This window comes from Zonotrichia leucophrys, chromosome 20 (assembly GCF_028769735.1).
Source record: "Zonotrichia leucophrys gambelii isolate GWCS_2022_RI chromosome 20, RI_Zleu_2.0, whole genome shotgun sequence".
NCBI lineage: Eukaryota > Metazoa > Chordata > Aves > Passeriformes > Passerellidae > Zonotrichia > Zonotrichia leucophrys.
The window spans coordinates 7,061,422-7,074,308 of NC_088189.1; the positions used below are offsets into that span (position 1 = coordinate 7,061,422).

General features: G+C 61.9%; 1 protein-coding gene across 2 annotated transcripts; it reads right to left on the minus strand.

Moving 5' to 3' along the window:
• Nucleotides 1-7: 7 nt before the first annotated feature.
• On the minus strand, nt 8-12,655 carry SNPH (syntaphilin). Of its 2 annotated transcripts, XM_064730078.1 has the most exons (6): nt 12,578-12,655; nt 12,387-12,444; nt 5,933-6,009; nt 4,992-5,192; nt 3,397-3,546; nt 8-2,566 (listed from the first exon to the last, which is right to left on the minus strand). In XM_064730078.1, the coding sequence occupies exons 3-6, from the start codon at nt 5,974-5,976 to the stop codon at nt 1,435-1,437; spliced, it is 1,527 nt and encodes a 508-aa protein (XP_064586148.1). In that variant the 5' UTR covers nt 5,977-6,009; nt 12,387-12,444; nt 12,578-12,655; the 3' UTR covers nt 8-1,434. The 2 variants fall into 2 exon arrangements, with proteins under 2 accessions (XP_064586148.1, XP_064586147.1); XM_064730077.1 differs by lacking the exon at nt 12,578-12,655 and having other exon boundaries at nt 5,622-6,009; nt 12,387-12,438.
• Between the last annotated feature and the right edge of the window lie 232 nt (nt 12,656-12,887).

The window sequence follows — 12,887 nt, forward strand, 5'->3', positions numbered from 1 at the left end:
AAGCAGACACAGACCCAGCGACATTTATTACATCCACCACAGACAGCGAGTACAGGACAGGGGAAACAAGAAGAGGGGGGTTACAGCTTTTTCAGTTCTGTATTTAAAAAATATATTATATAGATTTGTCTTTCAAATATAGTCGTTACATTTATTTCTTGGCAAAGCTTTGGATAGCCTAACAGACGTGTACACAGATCCACAAATACATTGCACGAGAGGCGAATATCCCAGCTCCACTTACATCTGCCCTGGTGGACACTGCTGCTCCCCAGATCGTTCCCCCAGCACCTGGTGCTGTGCTGGTGGCAGAGCTGCTGTCCCCACTGCCCCCCAGCACGGGCACAGCGGGCAGAAGGGGGATGCAGGGGAGTGTGGGGCACGCAGGATGTGGCACGTGCCCCTTTGGGGACCGCTGGACACCGGCGTGTGGAGCGCCACCGGCTGCCAGGGCACCCACGGGCGGCACCCACGGGTGGGGAGTGGGCCTGGGTCGGGGTTGGGGGGAAACACTGTTAGTTCAAGTCACGAAGAAACCACAGACATTCGTGGGGTGGGAGTGCGGCACGCCCGGGGGAGCCCCAAGTCCCGCGCCCCAACAGCCCCGCTGAGCAATCCTTGCTGTCTTTGTGTTTCAACAGCAACAAAAAAAAGGCATTTTTTACCGGAGGCCGCCAGCAAAGCGGGGGTTTGGGCGGGCCGGGGCGGCAAAGGGCTTGGCTCTGCCTGCACGGCACTGCCCGCACCCCAGCGAAGGCATCCGAGCTCCAGCAGGCGGTGGGATCACCGGCATCACGGCGGACAGCACTGCAGGAGCCCCGGGTCCCGCTGCCCGGCAGCCAGAGTCCCAACAGCCGGGCTTCAGTCTGTACCCAAAGAAAAGTGAATATAGTGCAAAGCAAAGGGAGGGAGAGCCCACGGCTTCCTCGGGGGGCTCCGCGCGTGATCTGCAGCCCAGTTCCATCCCAGTGCGGGGAGGCATCCGGAGCTGATCCCTGTGTGTGGACAGCAACCCCCATCCCCTGCCCACAGACAGACACCGCACCTGCAGCAAGGAGCCGCTGCATCCCCAGCGCCCCACGCTGCCAGCGGCTCCTCGCCACCCCCCGCCCCTGGCACGGCCGGCCCCGGGGACAAGCCGGTGACAAACAAAAAGCAAGTGCGATGGAAGGAGAGCCCCCCTGGCGGGTGCAGCCCCGGAGCCCCCGCAGCCCGAGGCACAGGCAGGGGTGTCCATCGGCGGGGGGTGACGCAGGGTGCCAACATCCCTCTTCCAACAACGGTTCTTTCCCTCCTCCAGGAGCTGGGGGGGAGGCAGCAGCACACCTCGATGCACCCACAGACCCCTCGGCCCCTTCCCACCCGCCCGTGCCACGCCGGGGCTTTACAATCAGCAGTCGGGTCCGTGGGGGCGGGCGGAGGGCGCCGGAGGGGTCAGGGCTGGGCAGCGCCGCCGGGGCTGGCGACGGGGCGACAGCCCATCCTGCGGATGGAGTGCAGGGCGACGGTGCAGCAGCCCCGCAGCAGCGAGCTGATGTTGTAGATGGGCTGGCCCTGCCGCCGCTGCGAGCGGCACAGCCAGGCCACCGTGGGCACCGCCGGCACCACTACCGCCAGCAGATCCACGATGAAGTGGCGGCTCCAGTAGCTCTTGGAAGGGTTGGTCTCGCAGCCGGTCACCTCCATCAGCTCCTCCTCCGCCACGCAGGCGATGGCCACCGAGGGGCTGGCGCTGGGGGGCTGCCGCACCGCCGGGTTGCAGGGGACGCCCCCCTCGGCGCTGGCAGCCGCCGCCGCGGCGTCGGGCTCGGCCACCATCAGGTCCGTGGTCCCGCTGGGGTTGGCGAGCTCGGGCACGGGCATCGTGTCTTCCATTTCAGAGACCCAGGCGGACGTGGGGCTGCCCAAGCTGCAAGCCTGAGACTTCATCACCTTCTCTAGGATGGTGTCCAGGTCGGGCTGGCAGGGCACGAAGTCCGTCTGGATGGCCCGCTCCTGCATGCAGCTGGCCTGCACGCCCGCCTCCGCGCTGCTCCGCAGTCCCAGCACCTTCTCGTAGGTGTTGCTGGGGGGCAGGCGGGTGCCGGGCTCGCCCCCCACCTCCAGCGGGTCCGTGTGGCCCGGAGCCTCCTCCATGCCCACGAAGCCGCTGTCGGCACCCTCGTCCAGCGAGATGGTCTGCGAGCCGCCCACGTTGCGGTCCCCGGCTCCCTGGTCGCTCAGCTTGGTGTAGGTGGAGCTGCGGGTGAGGGATCGCGCCGGGGACCCCCCGGCCGACTCGCCGGCGCCCTCGTCCTTCAGCGCCCCGTTCTGTGCCACCTCCATGCTGTGCAGCAGCGTCTCCAGCTTCTTGTTCTGGATGTTAATGTCCACAAAATACTTCTGGAGGCCTTTGTCCTTCTCCAGTAGGTTGTTCTTCACGGTGTCGATGACCTGCTTCAGCTGCTTGATCTCCTTGCGAGCCTCTTTGAGCGCCAGCTGGGCCTCCACGCGGTGGCACTCCTCCTCGATCCAGTCCTCCTGCATCCGCGACAGCTGCGTCTTCAGGTCCTCGATCTCAGCATCCCTGCGGAGACGGGAGGGCAGCACCGCGGCGCTGAGGGGGCGGCAGGGACAGCCCTGTCCTCTGTGCCCAGCGCTGGGCTGCACCCAGATCCCCCAGTGACACTCCCAGCTGGGAACAAGGGATGGATCCAACGCTTTAGGGGCCCTCAGCAGTGAGGCTCAGGCAGCCTCAGAGTGATGCTCAGGGACCCCCAGGAGTGATGCTTAGGGACCCTCAGGAGTGACACTCAGGCACCCCAAGGATGGATGCTCAGGGACCCTCAGGAGTGATATTTGGGGACCTTCAGGATTTATGCTCGGGAACCCTCAGGACTGATGCTCAGGACCCCCTAGCAGCACTGTTTGGAGCAGTGGGAGCTCAGGGACCCCTGCAAGTGATGCTCAGCCCTCTCCCCAGAGGCTGCAGTGCCCAGGTCCCCTGAGGGCTGCGTGGGGATGGGCAGGTGCCCCAGGCAGGCGCGTGGCAGCTGGCACGGCGGCGGGGCCGTGCCTAAGCCTGAGAGGAGCAGATGGGGATTAGCCACCCTCTGACGCTGAAATTCAGCAAAAGCATGGCAGGGACTTAAACAGGGTGAGGGGAGAACACAGCCACTGCAGGTGGGATGTGGGGCTCCCCAGTCCCCAGATCTGCAGCTCCCAGGTGGGACAGGCAGCAGTGCCAGATCCCACATGCCAGCAGTGCCATGGGACAGCTGTGCCCTCGGTCGCTGGGCACAAGCACGAGGACAAGGTGCCATGCTGGGAACTGAGAACCCAGAAGGATCACTCCCAGACAGGAGCTGCCACGGTGGGTGGCAATGGCTGGTGCCAGCTCCCTTCCCACAAGCTCACCTGTCCTGCAGCCGCTCCTGGGTGTCCTTCAGGCGAGCCTTGAGGTGCCGGATGCAGACCTCCTTCTGCTGCAGGGGCGTCAGGTACTGCTCCGGCGTCGGTGGCTTTATCCCATGGTTGTCACTGCACAGGTTGTACTTGGACGAGCGCCTGCAGGGACACAGATGTCACCCACTGCCAGTGCCAGGGTCAGCACAGGCTTGACCCAGGGGTTCTAAGGCCTGCTCTTGGGGTGCAGCCCTGTAATACACCCCAAAGGAGCTCTGAGAGCAGGAGGAGCAGGGTGAGTGCATGAGGGTGCTGTGCCCTGGTCAGAGGGGCAGGGTGGGTGTGCTGTGTGCTGTGCCCTGGCAGGACAGACAGGGTGGGTGTGCTGTGTGCTGTGCCCTGGCAGGAGGGTGGGTGCAGCTCCCAGACACACCAGTGCTGCTGTCAGGTGCCGAGTGCTCTGTGGTGCTGGGGACTTTGCTGGGCCATGAGCAGAACCAGGGCCACCGAGGTCTCTGTGTGCCCAGAGAGACCTTCCTGGAAACAACTGATGTGGATGGAGACCCCAGGGTGGGATGGGCCCCACCAGAGATGGAGGTCTGGAGATTGTGGCTGTCCTGCCCATGGGGAGCAAATCAGGGAATCCAGCATCTGCTCTGGGCTGGGCCAGCAGCACGTCTGGACCCTCCTTATGCCACCACTGGCACTGGGGCAGATGAAGTGACATCTCTGGGGCAAAGCCTGGAACAGTGCAGAGAACAGGGGCTGGCCAGGGCTCCATGGCCAAGTTGGGAGGCATGTGGGGAGATGAGAGCTGCACAAGTGGCTCTGGCATGGCAGTGGGTGGACCAAACTCCCTATGAATGGAAAGGAGGCATCCCAAAGCTCCCCTGCACGGTGTCCATCAGCCCAGCAGCCTTTAGCCATGTCCAGAAGCATTGTGTGAGAAGCATCCATGCCTTGGAATGCCCCATGGCAGTGGGAGCACACATGGCACCTGCTCACCATGTCACCCTCAGGCCCCTCAGATCCTCCCAGAATGATTCCACCTCTGGGGGCTGTCAGGGCACAGGCAGGTGATGAGCAGGGCACCACGGGCTGCTGTGCCTGCAGGGCTGGGGCTGGTGCTCAGTGCTGGCTGTTTGTGCCCCGAACACACGCAGAGCTCCAGGGGGCCAGCAGCTCTTGCCAAACCTTTGCCGGGCAGCACAGGGGGATGGATGCGAAGCTCTTGCCCTCGTGCCTTTGGCCTGGAAGGATCCGGGCGCTCCCTGGAATGCGGGAGCGGCGGGAGGGAGCGTGCAGCGCGCAAGCCACAGGCACAGCAGGACGGAGGGAGAGGACGGGGGAGCCCTGGGTGGCAGGCAGGGGGACAGGGAGGGAGACGACACGACAACGGCGGCGGAGAGGTTTGCAGCAGGAGGGTGGCGAGGGTCTGTGGAGACACACCAGCAGCAGCTCCGGCAGCTCCGGCTCCCCCGGCCACCAAGCGCTCAGCCTCCTGCAGCGGCCCCTGCGCTCCTGCCCCCGCTGGCACCGGCACCGGGACTGCTGCCCCTGCCCGGGGGCACCCAGCAGCCGCCCTGGGGCCACGGGTGATGGGTTACCTTGGGGTGGGGCTGCTGTCGCTGCCCTTGCAGGAGCCAGAATTGCTGCTGCTGCTCAGCGAGGAGGTGCCGTAGGTGTCCCTCCCGGGGGGCGAGGGGCGCCTGGAGGCAGGGAGAAGAGGCTGTGTCTCAGGCCGAGTGGCTGAGGGCGCTGAAGACTTAAAGAAGGAGGCAAAGCCACTCCGTCCATAAACCCCGCGACTGCCAACCACCACACCGAGAACACACAAGACAAAAGGACAAAACAAACAGCAGGGATCAAAATCGCACGGACATGGCGACGGGCACAAAGGCAGGGCTGGGGGGGATGTCCTCCACCCGCTCCCCCTTCCCTGGCCTGGCAGCCCATGGATGCTGGCACAGCATCCTTATACCCTGAGGACCTTGGGAGCCCCTGGGATCCCCTTGGGTGCCCCATAAGAGTCCCCTGGGAGCAGTCCCAGCATAGCTCCAGCCACATCTGCCAGAGCATCACCTCGACGTGGGCAGCTCTGCCTGTTCTCCCTGCCCACGCTGAGCCTGCACCTCCATTTGGGCAGTCCAGGTCATGGAGACATTGGCAGGGAACAAATGCCTTTTCCCTTTTTATCTTTACCAGCTCAAGGAGACATTTTCCAAGGGCTAACATACCTCCCAGTTTCATTGCCCCAACCCAGTGCTCTCCACCACTGCCTGCCTTCGCCTGGACGGACGGAGGGGTCGGTCCTGGCCGTGGCACAGACGGACAGAGGGACAGGGCGTGCAGCACTCGGGGAGCTGCATGCACGGACAGGGAAGTGCTGTGCAGCGGGCAGTGCCATGCAAACCCCCGAAAGCTGGGCTGGGGGCTGGTGCTGCGGACTGGCAGCTGGTGGAGGAGGTGTGGGGATCGTGGGGAGCGTCTCATCCCGGCTGCAGGCGCTGGAGTCCAGTCCCGAGGCCAGAGGCTGAAGCATATTCACCTTCGTGATCCCGTGGACGCGCGTCTGCTCCCCGGCACGGACATGGCCACAGTGCCACGGCTCCTGGCCACAGGGAACTGCAGGCAAAGGCAACAGAGAGAGCAGGTGAAGGCAGGAAAATGGCCCTGATGAGATGTGGGGTGACCCTGGCACCAGGGCATCAGTACAGTCCCCAGGGCCACCAGCACAGGGACACATGAGGACAACGTGCCCTGAACATCAGGGCTGGGCTTCCCACTTGGCTCCCATAGCCCAGAAATGCCAGAATGCTGCATGCCTGTGGTCCCACCAGGATCCTGTGGGCACAGGGCAAGGTGTTCTTAATTTAAAAAGCAGATCAGAAGCAGAGCAAATGCCTGCCCATGGTCTGGAGCCCCCTTCTCACCATGGGACAATTTTCCCCTGCTCCCAGATGCCCATCCCTGTCAGGAAGCAGGGCAATGCCACAGGGACACAGAGTGCCTGCAGTGGGGGCATTACTGGGGGCAGAGATGGTGCAAGGGCTCTGACCCAGCCAGGCAGCTCTCCCTGCAGTGGGCTGGGTGCCTGCTTTTCCTTAATTAAGTGCAAATCCCCCATTCAGCAGTGAAATCAGGTGAGGAAGAACAGATCCCTGCAGGATGAAGCAACTGCTAATCCCTAGGGAAACACAGAGCCTCCCTTCCTGTAAATAAATAGGCCAGATCCAGAGGCTTGCAGCACCTCTGGCTCACGCAGGATGTGAGGGAATGAGGGAAGCATCTGCTCAGCACCCACATCCTGCTGAGCACCCCATGGCACTGCTGGGATCCCCACTGTGCTCCCAGACTGCCAGAGACCGATGGGGATGGGGGCAGCACGGGCCCCCCCATCCCCAGAGTTACTCCCAACGCCAGCATTTATCTCAGATTTTGGCAGAGCAGTGCAGAGATGGGACCTGCCAACAGACAGTCGATGGGTGACAGGAAACACTCCATGCTGCTGGCCCTGCTCCAGGGGAGTGCCAGCAGTGGGACAGCAGGGGAGGCAGCACAGGAAGGGGGGCACATCCAGCTCACCCCAGGGCAGCCTTCTACATTTGCAACCCCAGGTGATTTTTTTTTTCTTCCAGGATACCTCAAAACCCACCCTGGCCAGCCCAGGTCCCTCCTCTGCCCAGGATTTGCTGCTCCCTGACCCCCAAACCAGGGCACCAAAAATCCCAGAGCACTGATGAAGTCCCAAGCCCCAGCAGGCACAGTGCCCCATGACAGAGGGGTGCCAGCACCCCTGGGACACTGCAAGAAGGATTTGGGGACCCTGCTGCTCCCACCTGGGATGGATTTGCCTGGAGATGACCTGGGCTGGGGAAGGCAGTGTTCTGTCCTGCTGGATCACTGCTCCCAAGTGGGCAGCAAGCTCTGCTACTGCAGCAGCGTGAATCAGCATCCACAGAGAGCTGAGCACGGCCTCAGGCTGGCAGGAGCATCCTCCAGCATTCTCTGTCACCTCCAGCAGGGATTTAGGGAGATTTGGGAGGGTTGATTCCTCACCCTCTCTCTGCAGCCCAGTGGTATCTGGTATAATGCCAGGGGTGCCCGTCATCAGCTCAGCTGGGCCTGGATCTTCCCCTCTCGTGTCAAGGTCACCCTCGTGGCACACTGCTCTGTGCAGGGGTCCCTCTGTGCCCCAGCAAGTGCCAGCACTGCAGATGGCACGTGTGTGTCCAGCAATGGGGCTGTGAGAGCACCCCACAGCACACCCCAGGCCCTGCTGCCACCACCACAGCCTGGGATGGCTCTGTGGGGACACCTGGGTTTGCCCTCATGCCTGGGGACCTCATTTCCTCCTCCTCCTCCCACTGCTGCAGACTTGCCTGGCGCCCACACCAAGGCTTGATGCCTCCCACAGCACCCAGGGTGTCTGGAATTTAATCTGTGATAATAGATTGTCATTATTCCCAAAGGGTCAATGGGCCACTCCAGTGTCCCCAGGAACCTCACTGTGCCCAGGGGCTGCCCAGAACAGGCAGGGTGGGCAGATTCAGCACAAAGCTGAGCACACACCTTCCCATGTGGTATGTGGCTACTAAAGGCAGAGGAAATCACAGATCTGCACTCAGAATTACCTCCAGGATGAGTAATTGCAGCACCAAATGGAGCCCCACCAGGAAAGTGAGGGGAAATCCAGGATTAACCCTGGTCCATGGGTGGCATCCCTGCCCATAGCAGGGGGTTAAAAACACAGAATGGTTTGGGTTGGAAGGGACCTTGAAAACAATCTCCTTCCAACCCTCTGCCATGGGCAGGGACACCTTCACTGTCCCAGGTTGCTCCAAGCCTTGTCCAACCTGGCCTTGAACATTCCCAAGGATGGGGCAGCCACAGCTTCTCTGGGCAGCCTGTGCCAGTGCCTCACCCCCCTCACAGGGAAGAATTTCTTCCTAATATCCCATCTGACTGCCCTCTAGCAGTGGGAAGCCATTCCCTGTGTCCTGCCACTTTGTGTCCTTGTCCAAAGTTCTCTTGGAACCCTTTAGGCACTGGAAGAGGCTCTAAAGGTCTCATCAGAGCTCCACCAGCTCTCTCAGCCTGCCTCCACAGCAGGGGTGTCAGGGCACTCCATGGACCAAGACCAAGGTGACCTGGGGGGCACTGGCTTGTGTCCATTCTGGGGGAGCTGTGGGGCCCAGCTCAGCACAGCACCCCTGTGCCTGCCCTTCCTGCCTGGCAATGCCAGCACGGGCCAGTCTGACACCCCAGCTTACACCAAACCCAGAGATTGTCCTGCAAACCACCTGGCAGTGCTCCAGCACCCTGCAAATCCCCCAAAATGCAGCCTGAGGGCTGAGCAGGGTGGGCACTGCCCATTGCAAAGACCAGCGTGCTGCTGGTGCTGCTGACAGCAAAACTCCCTGTGGGGCTCCAGCACACGTGGAGCAGAAGGGCAGAGCTTTTACAAACAACAGCACAAACCAGGGTTTGTTCCATGCAGTGGAATCTGCCTGGAGAATTCCTGATAAATTAAAGCACTGGGCCTTGGTAAGGAAACAGCTGGAGCTACAGCATGAGAAAGTGGATCTCCCACAGAGGGCTGGGATGCAGAATCAGGACCAGTCCCCCACACTGCCACTGTCCTGGGGGGCGACACTCATCTTCTGGTGGGTGCCCAGCTCCTGCTGAACTGCTGATCACGCTGTGACAGTGATGGATAGCAGAGCAGGGATAGAGTGGGGCTCACCCTGGTGCCCCACAGGAAGATTTCCCCAGGCCCAGCTGGATCACTGCCCCACAGAAGATGTTTCTTCACCTCAAATCCTGCCCCTTCCTCACTCCTTGCTGGATCCCCTGGCTGTGCCAGTGATGGACAAACCAGGCTGGGCAGGTATGGCCCTTCCTAGATGCTTCTCACATGGGAAACAGGGACACAGGACCTCTGGAGAGATCCTCATCATGGCCCAGTGAAGCCTCCGATAGTTCCTCAGCTTGTTCCTCTGAGGATTTCATGGCTGCAGGCTCAAGAATTTGCTCCCATCAGCTTCCAAAGCTCAGCTTCTGCGGGATTCAGAGGGATCCAGCTGCTGCCAGCTCACCCCATGCCCACAGGGAACAGAGAGGTGTGACAGCCTGCAGCTCACTGCCAGTGTCAGCCCTCAGCACAGCACTGCTGTGCCAGCAGCTGCCACATTTCCCTGGATTTCTCGCTCACTGCTTCCTTTGTCGAGGCTCCCATCGTGCTGCCTGCTGCCGGATTCCTGTGTTTCCCTTGGCACATCCTGTGTGAGGAATCTTTTGCAATGGTGGCACTGAGCCCAAATGTCTGAGAGCGGCTTCACCCACTGCAGAGCTCTGGGAGAGAATCGTGGTGTCCCCATGGGTCCCCTGGGACATCTTCAGCCTCCCAGGGTGAGCAAGATTGAAAGCAGAGGGAGCACAGAGAGGGAAACCACAGCTTTGTTTTTCCAGGGGACAAATGGGCTCCCAAAGTCCTACCCTGCCTTCCTGACACTGGCTCTGCTTTTCTACGCTCTAAAAATAAGCAAAGTGCTGGATGTGGCCAACAAGCAGCAGCTGATGTGGGGCAGAGCCCTTGTTCCTGGCCAGTGGCGATGCCAGGGCTGCTTGCACTGGAAAAGGGACTGGGATTGCAATGGGAAAGCTGGGTTGCAATGGGAAAGAGCAGGATCCAGCAGCCAGGGCTGGCAGAGGTCCTGGTGCAGGAGGGGACAGCACTGGGACCACCACCTGGGCAGCTGGGGGCAAACATCCATGACTGTGTCCGCTCCTCCTCCTGCCATGGGGGATTTCTGGGATACAGGGATTGCTTTGCTTCTGCTCCAAGAAGATTACAAGGATGTGGCAATATCTCCAGAGGCTGGGAGCCTCTGCTCCAGTGTGGATGGGTTCATCCCAAAGCTTCACCTGGGTCCCAGGCAGAGGGAGATCATGGAATCACAGACCCATTTAGGTAGGAAAATACCTTTAATACTTTCAAATCCAACTGCTAACCCAGCACTGCCCAAGCCACTGCTAAATCCACTCAGGGCAGAGACAAACCCCATGGGGTGTTTATGCAACACCACCAGAAAAATCAATGTTGCTAAGAGTGGCTGTATCCCATTCCAAAAGGCAGGAGCATCTCCTTTTATTCTCCTGTTTGTTATAAAATGCTGACTTGACATCCAGAGATTACAGGAAAACAGACACCATTTGGAAAGCTCGGGTTATGCAGCTCATCACTTTTCCAGCTGACCTGGCTGCAACTCCAAACAGGGAGGTGGCAATTCCCAGCCCTCATGAACTAAAATAAGGTGCTTGAGCAGAGGGCAAAGGCTGGGCTCTCACTGGGGACTGGAGCCAAAGGGAAATGGGAAAAGAGCTCCATGGCAAGCGCTGGAGCAGCATGAGAGCAGGAGTGGGACACGCAGGATGCAGACCCCGCGGTCCCACCCAGGCCAGGAAGGTCAGCAGGGTGGGATGGAGGTGACATCCCACCGCACAGCCCATCCTGCAGAGGTGCTCTGGCAGGAGCCGAGCTGTGCGAAGCACAAGGAACAGCCCACTCCTTTGAGATACAAAGGCAAAAACCTGGAAGACAAACCCAGCTTCCAGTGCACCAGCCCCGCCTCCCCTCCGAGCCTCGGCGGAAGCAGGTCTCCCCTATCTATCCACCATCCATCCACCTTGAGCGAGGGCTGGGAATGACGGCGGTGCCGGGGGATTAGCCCTGCTCTCCACACCGCTGGAATGGCCTACTTTACCCACACACCGCATCCCCTGCCTGCCGCAGCACCTCCGGGATGGGAGCACGGGCACTGCCCCTCTGACCCCCACCCTGGCACCCCCCGCCACCAGGATCTGCATCTTGGGGCACACGGTCATAGCACAGCGTGCCTGTTGTCCAGCCAGGGTGGGAACAAGGATTTTATAAACAGAACAGGCACCCAGCCGTGGGTTCTGTGCGCAGCCACAGCGCTGACCTTGTGGGGAGGAGAGAACAGAACACCCGGCTCACCAACCCGCTGGGGTGTTCCTGTGTCCCTTGGAGACGGAGCACGGAGCCATTAAATAATAAAATGTCAACTGCAGAGCAGCCCCAGCTCCTGCAATACCCCATGGTGCCGGAGACACTTTGGGCTGCTGCACAAGCAGCAGACATGGGGCTGGTGCTTGGAGGGAGAGTCTGGTGCAGGAAATGTGGGTTTGGGATGTGCAGGGAAGGTTTGGGGTGTGCAGGGATGGTCTGGTGCATGTGATGTGGGTCTGGTCCATGTGACATGGGGTTGGTGGATGCAGGGAGGGTCTGGTGTCTGTAATGTGGGTCTGGGGTGTGCAGTGAGGGTCTGGTGATTGCAGGGAGGGTCTGATGCGTGTGATGAGGGTCTGGTGCAATGAGATGTGGGTCTGGTGTGAGATGTGGGTCTGGGGTGTGCAGGGAGGGTCTGGTGCAGGTAATGTGGGTCTGGGGTGTGCAGGGAGGGTCTGGTACAGGTAATGTGGGTCAGATGCACGAGATGTGGGTCTGGAGGGCACAGTGCAGCTTTGGTGAGTGCAATGCATGGCTGGTGCTGCTGTGTGGGTCTAGTGCCTGTCACACGGCTCCAGGGCTGTGCAGCAGGACCGGTGGGTGTGGTGGGGGTCCAGGTGGGTTTGCAGTGCGGGTCAGGGTACATAAGATTGGGTCTGGTGAGTCAGACACGGGTGCAGTGCGTGCCAGGGGGTCCAGCTCACGCCGTGGGCTCTGGTGCAGCAGCACGGCTGTGCCGTGTGCCGCGGGGGTCTGGCACACGCAATGCGGGTGTGCTGCGGGCCCGATGCGTGACCCGCCCCGAGCCCCCTGTGCCCCGGGAACCCCCCCGCTCCCGCCCCCCGATGCGGAGCGGCGCTGGCAGCCCCGGCTGCGCCCCCCGCCTCCCCCCAGCCCGGACTGCAGCCAGAAAGGGATGAGTCACGGCGGCCCCGCACCGCGCCCCCCGCACCGCGCCCGCACCGCTCACCTGCGCGGGGCCCCGCCGATGTCGGGGGCGGCAGCGCCGGGGTGGGGGGCTCAGCGACCTGCCGGGGAAGGGAGAGAGCGGGCGGTGAGCGACGGCGCGGGGCCCGGCGGGGTGCCCGGTGCCCGGTGCGGTGCCCGGTGCGGTGCCCCCCGCCCCACCCCGCACCCCGCGCCCTCCCCCGCCTCCATCACCTGCGCCGGCCTCCATGGGTGCGGCGGGGCGGCCGGGAGCGCTGGAGGGATGAGGGAGGGATGAGGGAGGGATGGAGGAGGGAGGGATGGCGACGGGAGGGAAGGATGGATGGAAAAGGGAGGGAGGGAGGGACGAGCCGTGCAGCTGCGTAATTTGCTCCCTCCTCTGCGATCTTAAAGCGACGGCGCCGCGGGTGCCTCCCCCCGCCCCCCCCGCCGGGTTTCCCCCCGTTTCTATGGCAACTCCCCTCCGTCGGAGCGGCGCAGCCGCCTCAAAAAAAGAAACCGGCCGGGTTTTGGGGTCCCTCCC

Bases quoted from the DNA above. Each gene is read 5' to 3' on its own strand.
- SNPH (XM_064730077.1), bottom strand. From the start codon at position 5,926: ATGCTTCAGCCTCTGGCCTCGGGACTGGACTCCAGCGCCTGCAGCCGG. The intron at 5,193-5,621 runs GTATGTTAGCCC...GGTGGTTGGCAG, and splicing joins TGGGGCAATGAAACTGGGAG to TCGCGGGGTTTATGGACGGA. The intron at 2,567-3,396 runs GTGAGCTTGTGG...CCGTCTCCGCAG, and splicing joins CAGGAGCGGCTGCAGGACAG to GGATGCTGAGATCGAGGACC.